General features: G+C 34.3%; 1 protein-coding gene across 2 annotated transcripts in view; it reads left to right on the top strand.

The window, feature by feature from the left end:
• Nucleotides 1-23,386, top strand: part of PLOD2 (procollagen-lysine,2-oxoglutarate 5-dioxygenase 2) — a 93,232-nt gene that overhangs the window by 28,882 nt on the left and 40,964 nt on the right. For both annotated transcript variants that reach the window (XM_012437132.3, XM_012437131.2), the window contains exons 2-3: nucleotides 8,665-8,756; nucleotides 11,945-12,081. In XM_012437132.3, coding sequence (XP_012292555.2) covers nucleotides 8,665-8,756; nucleotides 11,945-12,081 — 229 coding nt within the window. The remainder of the gene's footprint in view (nucleotides 1-8,664; nucleotides 8,757-11,944; nucleotides 12,082-23,386) is intronic.

Genomic DNA, 23,386 nt, shown 5'->3' with positions numbered 1-23,386 from the left:
ACAATATATCTTGTCCGTGCATCCTTTGAATATAGGTAAGATACTGTCTAACACATATGTAGGAGTTTGTGTAGACTGCTTTATATATACTAATTCATTTCACTCTTACAGAAATCCTATCAGGTAGATGCTATTATTATAGACATACTACAGATGAGACACAGGGTTTAAGTAACCAACCAAATCAAAACAAATAAGAAATAGTGGAGCTGGGACTTAAACCCAACTAGTTTGTCTTCAGATTCATATGTCCAACCATAGTAGCCAACTTATGACCCTTAGGCGAATTCTGGCCCATGGCTGTTTTTGTGCAGCCAGCCAGACAACTACAAATTTTTTTTACATTTTTAAAGGGTTGTAAAAAATAAGGAAAAAATAGAATGGTGTTAGAGAGTGTATGTGTCCCTATAAGGCCTGAAATGTTTACTATTTGACCTTTTGCAGAAGTTTGTCAAAAGCTCTGCTATGCTAACTTTTACTAAGAAAGCCTTTTTCTTTAGTAGAAAGTTGAGAAACAGTAATCTTTACAGATAAAAGACATGTCCGGTCATAAAATCAGTTAGTTGCAGAATGAGAACAGTGTCCTCACAGTTACTCCTGTGGCAGAATTTTTTTTTTATTGTTGCAAATTTAAAAACAAGAACTGTATTTAAAGTGACTTGAGAAGATACAGATAAAAGGCAGCTGGGCTAGTGCTGAGTTACTTAACTGTGATGCCCTCATTAAGACAATGGATTTCAGATGGACTTTAGATGCCGTTTTTAGCATTTGGTGACAGGGTATATTCGCAAAAACACTTTCTGTTTTGAAACCATGGTTTGTTTTTGAATAGAAATTTGTGTCACCACTGAATATTGTACTCAAATATCAACAGCTATTTGGAGAAAACCACTGAATATTGTACTCAGATATCAACAGCTATTTGGAGAAAAAAAATGACTCCATTATGCATTTTTTTCCTTCCAGAGCTTTAAGTGCATTAGTAAGAGGACATAGCATGTTTTGGCCTTTCTAAGTAAATTGACTCCTTGATTTTTGGAGAAATTATGAAATTCATCTTAATTTTCAGACAGAGCAAAATATTCAGCCATTTAATAAATATTTATTAAACCTTACTGTAGTGATAGGCATTTTGGAGAACTATGTAAAGATGATTACATAGTTTGCCTCTAATTTTCATTTGCTAAGTGGTTGTTCAAATCTACCACGCCGTATGGATGCATCACCTGTTTCTTATTCATGGAAACTGTATTAATCTCTTGTCTAATAGAGTCTGAAGGTGGCAGTAGAGGTTACATTTGGCTACAGATGAACTTCTACTTGCTTGTTTTTTAACATCATGGTGCCAGGTATCTTGCTGAAACCAAGAAAATGAGATCGCTATTGCTGTTGTAGATTGGTGATAGAAGTGGTTGGTGGGTGCCTGTTATTGAAGCATCATTCTTCAGTCATGCCGCTTTATTATTCATTTGGCTTGTGGAGGGCAGATTGGAAAAGGTATTAATTATAGTTATTTAAATTATAATCGCGTTTGGTTAAAAACTTCTCTGTACATATTATCTTTCCTTATCCTTAGATGATACAGTCTGCTAAAATATTTACATTGAATAATTTTCTTTTTTTAAATTAGAAGTTTAGCAATTTTGCATAAAGTGGTAGTCTCTCTTTAGAGGAATTCTGTATTTTTAGTTCTCTGACAGCTTTCCATACTATTTTCCATAGAGGTTGACCTAATTTATATTCCCACCAACAATATGTAAGCATTCCCTTTTCTTTGTATCCATACCAACATCCGTTGTTTTTTAACCTGTTAACAATAACCATTCTGACTGGTATAAAATGGTATCTTATTGTGGTTTTGATTTGCACTTCTCTGATGATTAGTGATGCTGAGCATTTGTTAATGTATTTTTTGGCCACTTACATTTCTTGTTTTGAGAAATCTCTCTTCAGTCATCCCAGTACTGGGTATCTACTCAAAGGGAAAGAAGTCATTTTATAAAAAAGACACCTCTACTTATACGTTTATTGCAACACTATTCACAATAACAAAGTCATGGAACCAACCTAAAAGTCCATCAGTGGTTGACTGGATAAAGAAAATGTAATATACATAGACGATGAGATATGACACATCTATAAAAAAGAATGAAATCATGTTCTTTGCAGCAGCATGAATGGAGCTGGAGGCCATTATCCTATGTGAGCTAACTTGGAAAACCAAATACCACATGTTCTCATTTATAAGTGGGAGCTAAACAATAGGCACAAATGGACATAAAGAAGGGAAAAACAGACACTGGAGACTCCAAAATGGGGGAGTTGGGAGAGGGTTGAAAAGGGTTGAAAAATGACCTGTTGGGTACAGTGTTCACTATGTGGGTAATGGATATACTAGAAGCCAAATCCCCACCAGTATGCAATATACCCATGTAACAAACATGCACCTGTATCTTCTGAATCTAAAATAAAATTTAAAGAAATAATAAAAACAAGAACTATTCAGCTGAGCCCCTATTGCAGAACCATATGAAAACAAAGTTTTATATTTTTAACATTGAATTTTGTGTTTTATATGCAACAGTAAGTAACTGAAAGAGGGACTTGGAAAATATGTGTTGACTCAATAAGTAAGTGAATGAATACATGGAAAATAATTTATAGGGATTTTAAACATATACAAAAATAATTCAGTTTCAGTATTCATCACTGAATACTGTGGCCAGTTTTTGTTTTAATTTATAATGTTAATTTTTCTCTGCCATTGATGCCTATCTACCTCAATTAACTTTAAAACAGATTGCAGGCACAATATCATTTTATTGGATATTACTTCAGTATGTGTCTCTAAATTATAAGGACTTTTTAAAACAAAACATAAATGTAATTAGCATGCTAAAAAATTAATTTCTCAATATCACCAAATATCCAATTAGTGTTCAGATTTCTCTAATTTTCTCTCAAACACTTTTTTATAGTTTTTACAAATCAAGACCCAACTAAGGTCCATGGCTTAGAATTGTTTGAAATGTCTCTCATGTTAATATACTATATATTTCCCTTCCCTTTTGTGTCTTTTGCCATTGATGACACAGGTCATTTGTCCTCTAGAATTTCTCATGTTCTAAGTTTTATTGCTCACATCTCTTTTCTGTCACATATATTTGTCTATTTCTGGTAAATTTGTAGTGTAAATGGTAGTGAAATCCAAAAAGTATATATCCAGTTTAGGTTACATTTTCTAACAGTAATACTTCACAAATGGTGAGAGAGTTCAATGCTGGAACTGGCTGATAAAAGCATGTGAGTGATACATGTCAACACTATTGTTTTTTACTTTCTCCAACTGAGTAAGATTTATTTCTCACCATAGTCATGATACCGAATAGCAAGTTAGAGGAAATAGCTCTTCATATGTAATATTATTAACCAGACCTTTCTTTAACAAAAGTACATATTTATTTGACTTAGGTTATTTATAAAGAGCAACACTACTGGAACAGTAGGAGTTCTTATTTGGCATAGGATTGCTAGACATGGTCAGACTACACATGATTAAGCTTTGCCTTCTGAGTCATTGGATTTGGTAACATTTTTGTCTACTCAAGAGTCTGGCCAACTTTACTTTTCCTCTTAAGGATGATGAAATCCTTGCTGTTAACTTTATACTGGAATTGTAAATGTGAAAATACATCCAGTAAAAACCAAAACTTGTAGTTAATTCTTAATTATTTATTTCATTTTTAAATTATACTTTAAGTTTTGGGATACATGTGCAGAATGTGCAGATTTGTTATAGGTGTACACTTGTCATGGTGGTTTGCTGCACCCATCAACATGTCATCTATATTATGTATTTCTCCTAATGCTATCCCTCCCCTAGCCCTCAACCCCCTGACAGGCCCTGGTGTGTGATGTTCCCCTCCCTGTGACCATGTGTTCTCATTGTTCAACTTCCACTTATGAGTGACAACATTCGGTGTTTGGTTTTCTGTTCCAGTGTTACTTTGCTGAGAATATTTTCAGCTTCATCCATGTCCCTGCAAAGGACATGAACTCAAAAGACATGGCATGAGATGGTATCTCATTGTGATTTTGATTTGCATTTCTCTAATGACCAGTGATGAAGAACTTTTTTTTCATATGTTTGTTGGCCACATAGATGTCTTCTTTTGAGGTGTCTGTTCATATCCTTTGCCCACTTTTTGATGGAGTTGTTTTCTTTTTCATGTAAATTTGTTTAAGTTCATAGATTAGCCCTTTATCAGACAGACAGATTGCAAAAATTTTCTCCCATTTTGTAAGTTGCCTGTTCACTCTGATGATAGTTTATTTTGCTGTGCAGAAGCTCTTTAGTTTAATTAGATCCCATTTGTTTATTTTGGCTTTTGTTGCCATTGCTTTTGTTGTTTTAGTCGTGAAGGTTTTGCCCATGCCTATGTCCTGAATGGTATTGTCTAGGTTTTCTTCTAGGGTTTTTATGGTTTTAGGTCTTATGTTTAAGTCTTTAATTATCTTGAATTAATTTTTGTATAAGGTATAAGGAAGGGGTCCAGTTTCAGTTTTCTGCATATGACTAGCCAGTTTTCCCAACACCATTTATTAAATAGGGAATCCTTTCCCCATCGCTTGTTGTTTTGTGAGGTTTGTCAAAAATCAGATGGTTGTACATGTGTGGCATTATTTCTGAGGCCTCTATTCTGTTCCATTGGTCTATGTATCTGTTTTGGTACCAGTACCATGCTGTTTTGGTTACTGTAACCTTGTAGTATAGTTTGAGGTTAGGTAGCAAGATGCCTCCAGCTTTGTTCTTTTTGCTTAGGATTGTCTTGGCTATTTGGGCTCTTTTTTTGGTTCCATATGAAATTTAAAATAGTTTTTTCTAGTTTTGTGAAGAAAGTCAATGGTAGCTTGATGGCGATAGCATTGAATTTATAAATTACCTTGGGCAGTATGACCATTTTCACAATACTGATTCTTCCTATCCATGAGCATAGAATGCTTTTCCATTTGTTTGTGTCCTCTCGTATTTCCTTGAGCAGTGGTTTGTAGTTCTCCTTGAAGAGGTCCTTCATATCTCTTGTAAGTTGTATTCCTAGGTATTTTATTCTCTTTGTAGCAATTGTGAATGGGAGTTCACTCATGATTTGGCTCTTTCTTTGTCTATTTTGGTGTATAGGAATGCTTGTGATTTTTGCACATTGATTTTGTATTCTGATACTCGGCAGAAGTTACTTATCAGCTTAAGGAGATTTTGGGCTGGGACAATTGGGTTTTCTAAATATACAATCATGTCATCTGCAAACAGAGACACTTTGATGTCCTCTCTTCCCATTTGAATATGCTTTATTTCTTTATCTTGCCTGATTGCCCTGGCCAGAACTTCTAATACTACGTTGAATAGGAGTGGTGAGAGAGGGCATCCTTTTCTTGTGCCGGTTTTCAAAGGAATGCTTCCAGTTTTTGCCCATTCACTATATTGGCTATGGGTTTGTCATTAATAGCTCTTATTATTTTGATGTACTTTCCATCAACACCTAGTTTATTGAGAGATTGTAGGATGAAGAGGTGTTGCATTTTTATTGAAGGCCTTTTTTTGCATCTTTTGAGATAATCGTGGTTTTTGTCATTGGTTCTGTTTATGTGATGGATTACGTGTATTGATTTGCATATGTTGAACTAGCCTTGTGACCCAGAGATGAAGCCGACTTGATCGTGGTGGATAAGGTTTTTGACGTGCTGTCGGATTCCATCTGCCAGTATTTTATTGAGGATTTTCACATGGATGTTCATCAGGGATATATTGGCCTGAAATTTGTTGTTGTTGTTGTGTCTCTGCCAGGTTTTGGTATCAGGATGGTGCTGACCTCATAAAATGAGTTAGGGCGGAATCTCTCTTTTCCTATTGTTTGGAATAGTTTCAAAAGGAATGATATCAGCTCCTCTGTACCTCTGGTAGAATTCAGTTATGAATCTGTCTGGTCTTGGGCTTCTTTTTTTGGTTGGTAGGCTATTAATTACTGTCTCAATTTCAGAACTTGTTATTGGTTTATTCAGGGATTCGACTTCTTCCTGGTTTAGTCTTGAGAGGATGTATGTGTCCAGGAATTTATCCATTTCTTCTAGATTTTCTAGTTTATTTGCATAGAGGTGTTTATAGTATTCTCGGATGGAAGTTTTTATTTCTGTGGAATCAGTGGTGATATCCCCTTTATCCTTTTTAAATTATATCTATTTGATTCTTTTCTCTCTTCTTTATTAGTCTGGCTAATAGTCTATCTGTTTTATTAATCTTCTCAAAAAACCAGCTCCTGGATTCATTGATTTTTTCAAAGGGTTTTTTGTGTCTCCATCAGCTTCCCCAGGTTCATAAAGCAAGTTCTTAGAGACCTGCAAAGAGACTTAGACTCCCACACAATAATAGTGGGAGACTTTAACACCTCCGTCAATATTAGATCAACAAGACAGAAAATTAACAAGAATATTCAGTACTTGAACTCGGCTCTGGACCAAGCAGAACTAACAGACATCTACAGAACTCTCCACCCCAAATCAACAGAAAATACATTCTTCTTAGCACCACATTGACTTGTTGTAAAATTGACAACATAATTGGAAGTAAGGCACTCCTCAGCAAATGCAAAAGAACCAAAGTCATAGCAAACAGTCTCTCAGACAACAGGGCGAAGAATTCGGGATTAAGAAACTTACTAAAAACTGCACAACTACATGGAAACTGAGCAACCTGTTCCTGAATGACTAAGGAGTTAAATAACAAAATTAAGGCAGAAATAAATAAATTCTTTGAAACCAATGAGAGCAAAGATACAACATATTGGAATCTCTGGGACACAGCTAAAGCAGTGTTTAGAGGGAAATTTGGAAATTTACAGTGCTAAATGACCACAAGAGAAAGCAGGAAAGATCTCAAATCGACACCCTAACATCATAATTAAAATAAATAGAGATCCAAGAACAAACAAATTCAAAAGCTAGCAGAAGACAAGAAATAACTAAGATCAGTGTAGTTAATTCGTAAGATTTGTATAGAAAAATTTAAGAAATGTAACTTTAAATAGATTAATTTTTTTACAGGTAGACTTTAAAATGTATGCTCTGTGGTATTTCCTATTTTGAAATTTATTCTGAATAATGTCAAATTTTCATAAATCAGTTAATCTCTGTTTGAAACTTTATAAATGAATTAAAACAAAAACCCTTCTCCTCCTGGGTTCAAGTGATCCTCCTGCCTCAGCCTCCCGAGTAGCTGGGATTACAAGCATGTGCCACCACACCTGACTAATTTTTGTATTTTTAGTAGAGACAAGGTTTCACCATGTTGGTCAGGCTGGTCTCAAACTGCTGACCTTGAGTGATCTGGCCACCTTGGCTTCCCAAAGTGATGGGATTACAGGCATGAGCCACAGCACCTGGCCAAGAAATACCTTTTTCTTAGAAAAAAACTAAGAACATTGATGTTTATCTTCATGAATTTTTTTTTTTGGTTAACTAATAAATGTTTGAATTTAATATTCCTTTGTGTATTGCACTTATTTATATTTTAGCATAGTTGTTTTCAAAATTTGACAGATAAATACATTGGTTCATCTGCTATAATATTTAGCTGATCCTATAATGCATTATTGCCATGTTTGGTGATTGTCTGTTGCTTAAAGGACACTCAAAACCTGAATTTTTTCTTATAAATAGAGAGCAAGTCAGAAACAAATGATGTTACTCAGAGAATGTTGAAAATATATTAGTTTTGCTTTCTTAGTGTGTGGGTTCTTCTAAATCTTCAGTTAAAAAAAATGGTCTAGCCCTTTTGAAATTGTTGATGCACTTGTTTCTTCTGTGCATTTTCCAACATGTCTTTTCTTATTAATAATAATCATTATCTGTAGTAGCTTATATAGGTGTTTTGAGACAATTCCTTAAATCTATCTACTTATACTAAAAAGAAGTCTTAGGTTGGATTGAAAATAATAATTCATTATAAGATGGTAGTTATACTAGGGCAGTAGTTATTTTGATTCCATTTATTCTTTAAAGAAAAACCAAAACACAATAAATAAATAAATAAATGTTGCTTATAAGACTTTTCATAAGAAAGCAATGCTGGATAGGAGAAAAAAATTAAGATTTGGTTTTTAAATATTTGCTCCCAATTGTCACAATATATTTTAGAAAATTAGGATCAGATTTAATGATTGTATCTGTTTTTTGTATATGTCATTGTTTTGATGAATGTAATTTGCCAGTATCCTCACTGATGGTTGTCATAAGTCTGGAATAAGTTATAGGTGATGGTGAAGTTTGTTGATTAGATAACGTCTAAGAGAATCTTAATCATTACAGGTTATAAAAATGTTCATTTTATGGAAGTTTGTCTTGATGTTGAAATACTCTATTGATGGCATGCTTTTTCTTAATCATCAATGTACTTTTTTGCATTGAAATAATTGTCATTTGAAAGTTCATCATTTGGCAGTAATACAACCAGTCTGAGTCATCTCTTTCCACAGCTTTATTTAGTCTTGTGTAGATCAATAAACCAGAATATTCCCATGGGTTTAGTGAGGTCTCTAATTACTGTAGTGATTTGTAAAATGTGAGCTTTTGGTCTATTGGTAAACCTTCTTGTGTTTTCTTTTGTCTTTGCAGATAAATTGTTAGTCATAACTGTAGCAACAAAAGAAAGTGATGGGTTCCATCGATTTATGCAGTCAGCCAAATATTTCAATTATACTGTGAAGGTATGGTATATTCTTTAACCTATGAAGATCCTATAATATGTGCCTAACGTACATTTTTCATAATAATAGCACTATAATCTGTAATCCTCACAAGGAAGATAACAGTTGGTTACATAATTGCTGTTAGTTCATATAGTTTTGGGGCTTGTTAATAGTTCCACACACAAAGAAGTAGTAAATGCTTGAGGTGAGGGATAGCCAAAGTACTCTGACTTGGTCATCACACATTATATGCCTGTATCAAAATACCACATGTACCTCATAAATATGCAAGTATTATGCACCTATAACAATTAAAAATAAAATAATACTGTGCCACTCAATAATCTCTTAATTTTTGCTAATGTTCTGTATAAATACATTCTGTAAAACAGCAGAAAAATACATTAATATGTATTTGCATATATAACTAATTTTTTTCTGGCAGGTCATCTATGAACACAGTGTAAATAAGATTTGGCAGGGATTTTTTTCACTGACTGAATAATTTTTTTCTGTAATGGGTTTTTCTATCGTATGATTGTTTACAGATAATTAGAAACATAACTGTGAAGAGTGTGCTTGTACTATTACTGAAAATTGCTAATTTTTTCTTGTTTTTTTTTTTTTTTTCTTTCAGAGGAATTTGGGAGCATTGTTAATGTATTTTTAACCAAATCTATTTTAGAAAAGTTATCTCCAGGTGAACATCTCATTGACAAATGATCACAGGGAACTTGGGGAAATTGACAGAACTATTAAACTTAGCTATGAGAGGCCTGCCATTTTATTTACTTACTTGTTTTTATTTAGTAGAAAGAAGTATCTGTCAGCCAAGTTTTTCCTACAAATAAGAGGATAACAGGGAGATATCTAGGTAGGAACACAAAAAGCAAAAACTTTTTTAAAAAAGGAGAAAGTCTGATTTTTGTTTGGAGAAAAACTGAGCCATTTGAGTATGTAATATATTAAAAAGGTAGTCTTGGGCCGGGCGCAGTGGCTCATGCCTGTAATCCCAGCACTTTGGGAGGCCGAGGTGGGTGGATCACGAGATCAAGAGATCGAGACCATCCTGGTCAACATGGTGAAACCCCGCCTCTACTAAAAATACAAAAAATTAGCTGGGCATGGTGGCGCGTGCCTGTAATCCCAGCTACTCGGGAGGCTGAGGCAGGAGAATTGCCTGAACCCAGGAGGCGGAGGTTGCGGTGAGCCGAGATCGCGCCATTGCACTCCAGCCTGGGTAACAAGAGTGAAACTCCGTCTCAAAAAAAAAAAGGGTAGTTTTTTATTACATAACCACTGGAATATTAGGTATAGATGTAAATACAGAACAGCTAAATGTTAATGTAGAACAGCTAGTAAATAGCTAAATTTTGCTGAAAAAGAGATCTAGTTGTAACAATTAGATGTTTAATATAGGATAAATGAAAAACATGTTAGAAATATGTTATTATGGTAGATTAAAATTGTAGTAGTATGCACTGATGGAAGACACTGTGAAGGTAAAATTAAAATTAGGATAAAATAATGCTGAAATCTAGTTGGGAAATCGTTAGGGTTCAGACTGGGGAGAGAGTGGAATGTTTCTTATTTGCAAGGTACCTTGTAAGGAACTTTATATATGATGTGCTGTTAAGTCACTATGTGAACCATATAAGGTAGATACTACTTCATTTCTGGATGAGGAAAACTAGTCCCAAGGCAAATAACTATAAAGTATAATATCAGATCTTGGACCCTAGCCACATTTAACTTATTGGCATTTATGATCCTTTTGCTCTCTCCTCATGTAATTCAGTGGTTCCCAAAATGTGGACCCCAGACCAGCAACATCTGCATCACCTGGCTCCTGGTTAGAAAGAGAAAATGATCAGGCTCCACCTCAGACCAACTGAATTATGAATTCTGGGAGTGATACCTGAAGTCTGTGTTTGAACAAGGTTTCCACTGATTCATAAGCACACGGAAATCTGACAACCACTAGTGTAGTGGAAATAACTCTCTCAATAGAGAGTAGTCCTTAACATAATGCATTGCACAGAGTAGACTCTCAGATGTGGTTGGGCCCAATGTTACTTCTGGATTAGAGATTCCAGATGGGTTGTGGAACAAATCTCAGGGCCACAGGAGGCCAATATTTAGAGCAAGAATCGTTAATGCTACTAGATTGGCCAACTTGAATCCACATCCAAAACAGCTTATGTTTTCTTGGGTGGTGGTTTTCCCTCAACCTTCCACATAGGAAGTGATAAGTTATAACAAGACATTTGAGTCTGGGAGCCTCACAGGCTTTGCTAGCAAGATTTATCTTCAGCTCAGTGTTAAGTACAGTTGGAACTAATGGTATTTATTTTTATTTTATCCTTTTCTTGTGTTTTTATTTTTAATTTCATTCTCCATTAATTTCCAGATCTCTTAGTAGATCATTATAATGGCAACTTTAGACTCTTTTTTTTTGATTAAAGTAAGAGAAAAGGTGTGTGTTATGTGGGGGAAGGGACATGTATTGTACTTTCTGTTCTCTTAGTGTCAGTGTGTCACAGTGCATTTCCAATTCAGGAAGCAACTGTTGAGGCTCAAGCAAATAGTGAAGAGAAAGGGTACAGGGTTTTAAAATTAAATTGAAGTTAATTGTACTTAGGCAATTTCTTGCATTGAAAAATCCTTATTAAGCTTTTGGGAATTACATAAGTTTAGGATTGATAGGGTAAAGAAGGTGATTGTTTTCTTGATGACCTCTGCAATTCCCTGAAAAGCCCATTTGGTTCGGTAGGAAAATCATTTAAAGGCCTTTCATCAAGGAGTCACTGAGCTTCAATGACTTTCAGTGTGGATCATAAAGATTTTCTGCCAAATTGAAACAAGTGATATGGGAAATTTATTGATTTTTCTTCTTCATATTGGTGTAAACAAATAGAAATAAAATGATACAGTGTGAGAATTAACTTCTGAGTCTACTTCCTTGGATTAGACTTGTAACTTTTGAGATGGTGAAATTGAGAATGGCATTTTCTGGGTGGATAACATTGAAGAATTATGATCTGACTTAGGCATCTAGATTTTTTTTTTCTAGCATCATGATTTCATGAAACATAGAAGAGTGGTTATGGTACAGTTTTGTTCAAATTGATCATATCTTTAAGTTTTTCATAGCACTTTCAAAATTTGAGTTTTGCTCAGGAATGAAATGTTGATTTTGTTTATAGGTCCTTGGTCAAGGAGAAGAGTGGAGAGGTGGTGATGGAATTAATAGTATCGGAGGGGGCCAAAAAGTGAGATTAATGAAAGAAGTCATGGGACACTATGCTGATCAAGATGATCTGGTTGTCATGTTTACTGAATGGTAAGAGAAACACTGTGGATTTTAAAATCTATATTAAATTACTTTTTAAAGAACTGAGATTATATTTGTAGATTATATATTAAAATATTTTATTGACAAGGAATCATTGTTTTAAAAAGTAGATATTAATCATAGTTATAAAACTATTTTATCAATCAGTTTCCTGCTGTAAATTTCTGAGACTGCATAATTTATAAAGAAAAGAGGCTTAATTGGCTCACAGTTTCACAGGCTATACAGGAAGCATGATGCTGGCCATCTGTTTGGCTTCTGGGGAGGCCTCAGAAAACTTAGGATCATGGTGGAAAGCAAAGAGGGAGTGAAGGCTTCACATGCTCTCCCACATGGTGGGAGCAGGAGGAAGTGAGGGGAGGTGCTACATACTTTTAAACAACCAGATCTCAGATCTCATGAGAACTCTATAATGAAAACAGCACTAGGGGGATGCTACTAAACTATTGGAAACTGCCCTCATGATCTAGTCATTGCCTACCCAGCCCCACTTCCAGTACTAAGGATTACATTTCAACATAAGATTAGGGTGGGGACATAGATCCAAATTATATCAGCCATGGTCTGACATGACGTAATATCATCAAAGATGATGAATTACCATAAATGCTAATGAGACAACATGGCAAGAAGTAACATTTTGTGACATTTGTACTTTACTTTTGGGTTAAGGTTAAAGATCATAGTGAAGGGTAATTTAATGGATTCTGGTTAAACAAAAGAAAAAAGACCACGCAAAATGAAAAATACAAGTGAGACATAAGAAAGCCTGTGTTACTAAGAAAGAAGAACCTTTAAATGTATTTTGTGTAATATTTCCCTCTCCTAATTAAATATCCACTGTTTTTATTTACCATCTTCTTATAATTTTACAATAATATCAAATTGTCATGAGTTATTAGTTGCCACTTCCTTTCTTTTATTCTCTGTATCTTACTTGTTTTTGTTATTAATTGCTCATTTTAGGTCCCTGTGAATTTTCCCCTCTAACTTAGGAAAGTCTTTTTAAGTATTTTTCTCAATTTGAAAATATAAAGATACAAATTATTTGCAGATGAAAATAAGAGTAGTATTTTTATGCAAGTGTGTAAATAAGAAACTTGTAAATTATGAAAAGAAAATAGATATTAATATAGTGAAATTCCAGTGCCATACACACTTAGAAGTTTTTAACAGATACATATAACACTTGCATTTGTAAAATTTTCCTGTTTTACAAAAAAAATTAAGTTCTACTTGTGGTTACCTATTTTGCAAGATGAAGTGTGGTAAGGCAAGTGTTAGCAGTAGTTTACTGGGAATTTTTCTACAGCATCTGTTATTTTTTTTACACTGAGAAAAGAATACAAAGTTCAGTAAAATTGCTTTCTAGATTAAATGCTGAGTATGTTTTCGTTTAAAATTACCATGGATTTCAAACAACCATATTCGTCAGCTTGTACTTGCCACATGTACATTTTGACTTTGGCTCTGAGGCACATTCTCCTTGTAAGAGTTACTATGTATGAGTCAGAAATGATTTTAGATTCCCAAGCTTCCTTTTGGATTTTAGGAAGAACTCCTTTTATCTACCCTTACTTTCACATCACCATCCCCCACCTCCGGCCCCCTATGTAGCATTTAGCCTTGTGGATAACTGGTATAGTGAGGGACCTGTTTTTTTCTAATGAGAAGAAGGACACTGTAAGATACCTAAAGCCTGCTTGAGTTTGAGTTTGTTGCTTTAGATGATAGTTTAAGACCCAGCTTGACAGAAAAGGTAATAAAATTTTAATGGAAGACACAGTATCTTCCAGGCAGTGTTAGTGTTTGTGATATACCACTGTACCAAACAGATAAAACTTCTGAAAACTCCTGTGAGAACAGCCAGCTAACTGAAAACATGGATCCTAGCTTAGCCAATTCATTGTCTAAGAGGAGGCATTAACATTTTCTCCAACATTACCAACCATGACTATCCTGTGAAAAAAAACCTAGGGGTCATGAGAAAGTAACCAGGAGGGTAAAGAGGGATGAGCAATTGAAGCCACTTGAGAGATTTTTTCCCCCTCTTAGTTTTAGAAACAATACCTTTTTTAAAAAATACAGAGTGATGAATCTAGTTGAAAACTGTGGGTAATCTAGGGCCTAGGAGAATTAATTAAGCTGTTTGTAAATTGTTTGAAATACGATGCCCATTCTGTACAACAATTGGTAAACTCTTAATTATGGTTAGCTCTGATAAAGGGCCAGAATTCAGGATATATTCATTTTAATAAAACAAACAAATTATTATTTTTCATGGATTATTTTAAGGACAATTGAACTGTAATAATTAGTTTTATGGAAGCATAGGTCACTATTATATAAAAATATAAACAGATTTATATACTTAGTGGTTTAGATGGGCCTTTTAAGAAACATAACTTTATTATGGTACAATTTATATAACATGCCATAAACATTTGTAACATTCAGTGAATTTAATTAAATTTACAGATTCGTGCAGTCACCCATATTATTCAATTTTAGAACATTTCCAATATTCCATAATTATCCCTTATGACATTTAGACACGCTAAAGAGCCTGAATTAATTTAGAAACACTTTTGTTGCATTCCTTCCATGAAATATGTGTTCTAAACTTACTTTTGGATGAATATTTAAAATTGGAAACTGGCTCTTTATAAAAGATTTATCATATTTAATTTAGAGAGAAAATAAATATTTGGCAAGGTTTTAGATTATTCTCAGAACAAAGGGAAAACTGAAAATGTCCATATAATAAATGGCTTCAATCTTTTTTTAAAGTTATTTCATGCTACTGTGTGTGTGTGTGTGTGTGTGTGTGTCAGTGTGTGTTTTCTTGCAATTAATATGGCTTATAAAGTTTGATAATCTCTCCTTGGTTAGAACAGTTACCAAAAAATACAATGAATTTGGTGATTTTTTTTTTGAAATAGGCTAATGAAAATTTTAGGAACAAATATTATAATTAGATGGCTCTAGACTTACGGAGAAAAATGATGTCATAAATATTTTATAATATACCTTAATCAAAGGGAATGAGCATGTTGAGTTTTATAACTGGGTATTTTGGATTTGTTTTAGAATTATGTTATAAAGCTTGTATTTCTTCTACTCTAGTCATATTGATGAGAGATGATCAGACCTAATTATTATATGTTAGCCAGTGCCTTCTTATTTTTGAAAGGATAATACATAAACCAAAATATAACAAAGTATTTGTGTTCTTGGGAGTAAATTTGATACATACTGAATATCCTCACACAACTTTTGCTGTGTTGCTTATAGTAAAGTATAAACCACCAGAGTCTCAGGCCCTAAAATAAGCATATGATGAAATAAGTTTTCCAGATTTGGGGGCATCAAATAGAGTCACCTAATAAAAATTCTGGCTGTTTGTTCTTTTTTCTTTTTTCTTTTTGACTTAAACATTTCTTTTAGACTTAAGAAAGTTATTTAGAAGAAAACCAGTTAGAAATAATGTTAGTGCAATTAATACTTGAATTTGAATTTGGGACAGGGCAGAAATTGCACTTCTATTGGTGGCACTGTATGTAACTCTACTGATTAGAATGCAGATGTGCACCATGTTGAAGACTCCCAGTATATGAAATATTTGAAAGACATATTTGGTGGTGGTTACTGGCCTTACAAAAAAGGAGCATTTATTTTGTGGAAATATCTATTCAAAGATATATAGAAACCTCCTAGTTCATTGAAGTATTTGTTGAAAGATGATTATGAGTTTGAGGTAATATAGAAGAATTGGCTGATGCCAACAAAAGACTAAACTTAAAAAAAATTGGAATGGTAGTCAATGATATACTATAAAAGTTGATATATTTAGTTAAAATGAATATTAAGTGTAGTCATTATTTGAGCAGTTTCCTAAGTGACTCTGATCTGCAAGGTTGATCTAAGATAAATAAATACTGGTTATAAATGGAGGGATAGTTTCAGTCACACAAATCCCTGCTGTTCACTAGTGTACCTTGTCACTTTGACTGTATATGGGTAGTTTCTATTCAGTTATCATGCTGAATTGTAGTTGTATGTTTCATACAGTGAATGAAGCTGGGGCCTGTTCCTCAATTACATATATTCAAGATGCAATAGCAAGTACAAGTTGGGTAACGGTGAATTACATTACAAGAAGAAATAGACCTCTCAAGAAGGGGAAATAATGGTGGATGCTTTGAAACTATTTTTTGAGATTTTTGTTGTTGTTCATCTGGAGAAATAAGATGACTTCTAAAGGCAGGAAAGCATCTGAACTTTTTAAATACCAAATAACTGAAATTATTTAAAAGCTGAATTTTGAGTAGCAACTACGAATATGAGGCTATTGCTTCTGATTTCACGTAGGCCAAGTTTTTTTTTGGTTTCTCATTGATCATTATTTTGCTGAAAAAGTGGTAAAAGTGAACGAGTTTTCCACTTCGCTTTCATGATACATGTATTGAGCACAAAATGTGATCCAGGCATTGAAGTTATTACTATAGAAAAAGAGATATAAATAGATGCCACCCTCAAGGAATTCTCGCTTATATCATACTAATTCTGTGGACAAAACAGAATAAATATTGTGGAAAAAGAATGCATAGCTTTTAAAAAACTTGAATATTGGCATAATCTCTTTGGAATCATTTATTTTTGGAAAAGCTGTAAAAGATTGTGTTTTATTGAGTCACTTAGATATTATTTTGAAAATTGCATTTTAATGATTTTGTTGTTATTGTCAAAGTATGATTTATATGTGTTATTCTAAAGGTGACCAGATCTTATTTGTATTCTAGGATGTAAACATTATATACTTCTCATAATTCAGAGTACATTTCCAACATGCTTGACTTTTATATTGTTTTACGTAATTTATAGAAAAGACAGAATGAAAGTTTTTTGAAAGCAAAACTTTTAAAATACAATATCTATAATTTTAACTAACAATGGCAGATTTATTTGACTCCTTCTTGGTGGTGATGATATTTTAAGTGTGCAGATGCAAAGAACTTAGTCATTCGTGATGGACAGCATTTCATTATATTAGTGTAAAGGAAAGCCAAATCACATCATGAATCCCAATTTCTATACTACTACTTTCTTCTTCCTCTCTTTTTTTTTAAGGAAAGATTTAAATCATTAGCTGTACTTCAATATATTGCACTGCCTTCTGGTTCATCTAAAATAGTGTGAAATGTGTTTAGGAATTAAGTAGAAAATGATGTTTCTTAAATTGTTTAAATGTTCTTCTTAATATTCACTAAGTATGGATGAGCACATTAGTGAGTAGATTGAAATGAGGAAAAAGCAGATGACATGCAAAAGAAGTGTTAGGTGTTCCCATATGTCTAGATTGCCCCTGGGTATTCTCATGTGTGATTATTTTGTCTCTTACATGTATGTAGCTGTGTATTCCCAAACCAGATTGTCTGCTTCTTAAATTTTATCCTTCTTAGGAAAATGTACTAAGCATCTGTCATTTTCAAAATATGATGCTGGATGCTGCTGGATGTGTAAAATACGGTCCTAGCTGCTCTGGCTGCTCTGAGACTGACTGGGACTGAAATTCTGATCTCTGGATGTATTTCTCTCTCAAGAACTTTGTATTTGTTGTATCTGGCATATGGTGTCTACATCGTAATAGATGATAGGAATTTCAATTTTTTTCTTAAAGATTTTTTTTATTGATTTAATGAACACATTGTACACTAAATGTGTATCATATTTGAGAGTTCTAATATTGCAGAAATAAACTTGTCATTTTTAAACTAGAGGGAAATTTTCATTTAATTCATTTTACCATTTCACAAGTAAATAGACTGACCCTGAAACAAGTAGATACGACTTGTGGTCCCACAGGTAGATAGCAGCTTTATCTTAGGTGATGCTATAGCTCTTAGACCACTCTCAGAAGACATTTTGTAGAGAAGTAATCCTCCAACTAGGCAGTGTCCTCATTGACTTCCACCTCTGCCCAGCTCCAGTCAGAACTTCATATTCAGCAAATGAAATTATATACTATTCTGAGGAAAATCCCCCACGTAATATTTAACTTTTTAAATTGACACATATTTATACATATATATGGGATACATATGATATTTTGTTACATGCATAGAATGGTAATGATCAAGTCAGAGTATTTAGGATATCCATCACCTCAAACATTTATCATTTATATGTGTTAGGAACCTTTCAAGACCTCTCTTTCAGCTATTTTGAAATATACAATGTGTATTAGTCTGTTTTCATACTGCTATAAAGAACTGCCTGAAACTGGGTAACTTACAAAGAAAAGAGGTTTAATCAACTCAGTTCAGCATGGCTGGGGAAGACACAGGAACCTTAACATCAAGGTGGAAGGTGATGGAGAAACAAGGCACCTGCTTCGCAAGGTAGCAGGAAGGAGAAGTGCTTAGTGAAGGGGGAAGAGCCCCTTATAAAACCATCAGATCTCATAAAAACTTACTATCATGAAAACAGCATGGGGGAAACTGCCCCATGATTCAGTTACCTCCACCTGGTCTCTCCCTTGACATGCGGGGATTTCTGAGATTATGGGGATTATAATTCAATATGAGATTTGAGTTGGGCACACAGAGCCTAACCATGTCACAGTGTGTTAACTATAGTCACCTTACTCTGCTATAGAGTGTGAGAACTTATCCTTTCTAACTGTATGTTCGCATCCATTTACCAACTTCTTTTCATCCCACTTGGCCCTGACACACTCTTCCCAGCCTCTGGTAACTATCATTCTACTCTCTACCTTTAAACTTTTTAGCTCCCATATATGAGTGAGACCATCCGATATTGTCTTTTTGTGCATGGCTTATATCATTAACACAAAGACCTACAGTTCTAACAATTTTGTTGTTGCAAATGACAGGATTTCCTTCCTTTTTTATGGGTGAATAATATTCCATTATGTATGTACTCCACATTTCCTTTATTCATTGATCTGTTGCTATAGACTTAGATTTGTTCCATATATTTGCTGTTATAAATAGTGCTGTAGTAAACATGAAAGTATAGGTATCCCTTTGATATGCTTATTTTTTTTCCAACAGCACAACAAAAATACATCATGATCAAGTGGGATTTATCTCAGGAATGCCAGGATGGCACAATGTTTAGTCGTTAAAATAGTATTCATTTTATGCCAGCTATCTCCCTCCCTCCCTCTCAAATTCATAAAGTAATTTTAATCATTTGTTGCGGCTTAATCATAATCTGTTGTGCAAGGTCAACTGGGTAGGTGGGTATTTTTAACTGTGCCTGTGTGTGTGAGTATGTCTGTGTTTTTTGAGGGTGGGTGTTAGGATTGGTTCCATAGTATTGGTTTGTGTTGTTAATTATCTCTGGAAATATAGACATATGTTTCAGGTGAAGATATGATGAAAGACAGAATTATCAGGTGTGGAACTACTTCTGTGCGGCTAAGAGTCTGGATGATTATAATTTTTTTGCTGAAGTTTATGCCAGTAATGATAAAGTATTGGATTAGGGCTAAATGACAAATAAGGTTAGGGAACACTTCGGTTGCTTTCTTTTTTGCTTATATGGGAGCTTTTGCTTCTTGTTAAGACTTGAGATGATGCATTCATTCACTGATCCATTCATTTGTTTAACATGCACTTAGTGACTGCAAAATACAAGGCTAATGGGATGTACAGATGAATAAAGATGTCTATCTAGCATACGAAGGAGGGACATGTAGTCTAGTATAAGTTAGACACTTAACATGAAGATCAGACAATAAAATGTTTGCTGAAAAAGGAGAGGAAAGAGCTTTGGGAGTTAAGAGAAGGGAAATGATCTTTTCCAATTTTGCCAATCAAGGAGAGGTTTGTAGAGGAGGTAGCATATGTAATGGGCCCTGAAGGTGAATGGTTTGGACCCGATGGGGAAAAGACATGCTAAGCAGAGGTCATATCATGAGTAAAGGCATGAATGTATGATCAAATAATTCAGTTTGGATTTAGAATAGGTTATTTGATGAAAGATTATTAATGTGAGGCTAATTAAACTGTGGCTTGTACCACTGCCTGTTTTCGTAAAAAGTTTTACCGAATACAGCTGTGCTCATTTGTTTACATATTGTCTATGGTGACTTTTGCAACACGGCGACAGAGTTCAGTCTCTGTGACAGGCAATATGGTCTCCAAAGCCTAAAATATTTTCTGTAAAAGGTCAGAGATTAAATATTTACTGACGTCTGCTTTAGGCCATAGTTGAGAACCATTGATCTAGTCTGGGAACCGGCACAGAAACGTTTTTAAAAGAGTTTGTCAGGCAGCCCTAATTATGAGTACAGAAGAGATGGGTAATGTGGAGGTCTCTAGGGTTTTTATGCATATATATGGGATACATATGACATTTTGTTACATGTAGAAAGGTCTAGTCTGGAAATTGGCACCAAATTGTTTTTAAAAGAGTTTGTCAGGCAGCCCTAATTATGAGTAGAGAAGAAATGGGTAATATGGAGGTCTCTAGGGTTTTTACATTAATCTAATCGCTCCTCTTGCCCCCTACCCACATTCTAGTAGTAATGGAAAGGATTTGAATGCAAAATGAATTAAGTAGATGGAATCAATAGGATAAGGGAAAAGATTCCATATGATAGGCCATGGAAAGAGAGGAGTGAAGGCTGAATGATTTTCAGTCTAAGTAACTGTGATTGATGGTGTCACAGAAACAAGGAACATAGAAGTAGAAAAAGGAAGAACACTTATAAAAATCTCAATCATCTATTGGAATTAGAACACAGGCATGTCTGGCAGGGGACTCAATATGACCATATATGGTACAATCTTACGGTTTTTGCAGGACCCAGGCATACTTACCACAGTTATATGTGGAAAGTTTTATTTTATTCTTCATATTTAAATGGACTACATTTCTGTGAGAATATTTTTATGACTCTGTGTATTTTTTTTAATTTGACAATTTGAGTTTTTGTAGCCAAAATAAAGTTAAGTAGGAAATCTTTCTTGCCATTTGGGAAGTTTTAAATAAGTTTAAAGAACTTTTCTAAAGTACTTAAACACAGAAATAGCAGTGCTAATAGAATGAAGCAACATGAAATTTTTCTTCAAAGGCAAATTTTTAATTGAATCATGTGATAACTTTTGTCTTGACTTTTTGTCTTAAAATAATTTTCTTTTGTTATAAAGATTGCACATGCTTATAAAAGACTAAATTATAAAGGTTTCCATAACACCTCCTTTTCAAACAACTGACTTTTATTAATAGTTTAAGATATACTATATATATTGTATATAATCTTTATCTATCATTAGGATTTCAAAGACAAAAAATATTCACTCACATTCCAAAAGTGCATTTATAACTTTATTTTTTATTTTTATTTTTATTACTTTAAGTTCTGGGATACATGTGCAGAATGTGCAGCTTTGTTACATAGGTATAACACGCGGCATGGTGGTTTGCTGCACCCATTAACCCATCATCTAGGTTTTAAGTCCCTCATGTATTAGGTATTCGTCCTAATGCTCTCCCTCCCCTTGCCAACAGGCCCGGTGTGATGTTCCCCTCCCTGTGTCCCTGTGTTTTCATTGTTCAGCTACCACTTATGAGTGAGAACATGTGGTGTTTAGTTTTCTGTTCCTATGTTAGTTTGCTGAGGATGATGGCTTCCAGCTTCATCCATGTCCCTGAAAAGGACATGAACTCATTCTTTTTTATGTCTACATAGAATTCCATGTTGTATGTGTACCACATTTTCTTTATCTAGTCTGTCATTGATGGGCATTTGGGTTGGTTCCAAGTCTTTGCTATTGTAAATAATGCTGCAGTAAACATACATGTGCATGTGTCTTTATGGAAGAATGATTTATAATTCTTTGGGTTTATACTCAGTAATGGGATTACTGGGTCAGATGGTATGTCTGGTTTTAGATTCTTGAGGAATCACCACACTGTATGCATGCTGCTACCTGCAAAATTTCAGACTCAGTTTGGTTGGAGTCTCCAATCATAAGATGCTCTGACATCATAAGCTATTTTTCCCCATCTCCAGGCAATACACAAAGTCTCTGTTTGTCACTCATGTGGTAGTCTCTGTTTCAGAGACTTTGATTTATTTGCCTCACTTCTCATGGCCCAATGACCCATAAAACTGGTCTTATTTCCCAGTCTTCATTATTTAAAAAAAATTATCAACAACTTATAGTCTTGAGGAAAATACCTGCGTTAAATCGGGTTGAGGAAATCAGTTGCACTTGGAAGAAAAAGTATATTGTTATGTTTCATAATGTCAGATTAATCCGTTTTTTGTTTTTTTTTTTTCAAATAAACAGGGCAAAGTTTGAAGTTTCAGTCAGAACAATTGTATTCTTAGTGTAGTTTCAAAAATACATTTATTCGGCTAAAAATAAAATTATTTTAACCTACAGATTTGGGAAAACTTCAAAGTGAGTTTTCCTCTGTCTCCCTTCACTCTGGTCCCTCTAGTGTTAGTTTTTAATTTTGTTGAGTGTTTACAGTGTGCCAGGAGTTATTTTTAATTTTTTAAAATCATAACGAGGATATAGATACTACTTTTCCCTCCATTTTATACTTTACACTTAAAGAGGTTAAGTGACTTGTCATAAGGTTATTCTCATATCAAGTGGCAGAGCTGGGATTAGAAAACTCATCTGGCAGACTTCAAATTGTATGCTGTGAGTGACTTTACAGTTATGCTATTAGCTACCAGGGATGGTAAGTTAATAATTTATCATCTTTGGAAACCTTTGGTCTTAAGTTACACTGATGTAAAATAGTTTGTCATTATAATGAATAAAGAACTTGTAGCAGAGTAGAAAAATTTTAGATAGTGGCTTTTATACTTTGTATTTTGTTAAGTCATTGTGATTCTGTGAATGAACGACGAGGAAGAAAGTCATCAGAAAAATAATGAAGTTGTAGATATTAAATTAGAGCATCAATTTTTATAAAATTTTTCCCCCAAGTAAATTAAGCTTTAAAAACCTGCAGTTGTCTGAACACACTTATTTTTTTTTGAGACAGAGTCTTGCTCTGTCACCAGGCGCCAGACTGGAGTGCAGTGACGCAATCTTGGCTCACTGCAATCTCCGCCTCCCAGGTTCAAGCAATTCTCCTGCCTCAGCCTCCCGAGTAACTGGGACTACAGACACGTGCCACCATGCCCAGCTAATTTTTGTATTTTTTTAGTAGAGACGGGGTTTCACTATGTTGGCCAGGATGGTCTCAATCTCTTGACCTCGTGATACGCCCGCCTCGGCCTCCCAAAGTGCTGGGA

This window comes from Aotus nancymaae, unplaced genomic scaffold, assembly GCF_030222135.1.
Source record: "Aotus nancymaae isolate 86718 unplaced genomic scaffold, 86718_ANA_hifiasm-v0.15.2.pri h1tg000019l, whole genome shotgun sequence".
NCBI classification, from domain to species: Eukaryota; Metazoa; Chordata; class Mammalia; order Primates; family Aotidae; genus Aotus; species Aotus nancymaae.
This window is presented reverse-complemented; position numbering and strand designations above follow the sequence as displayed.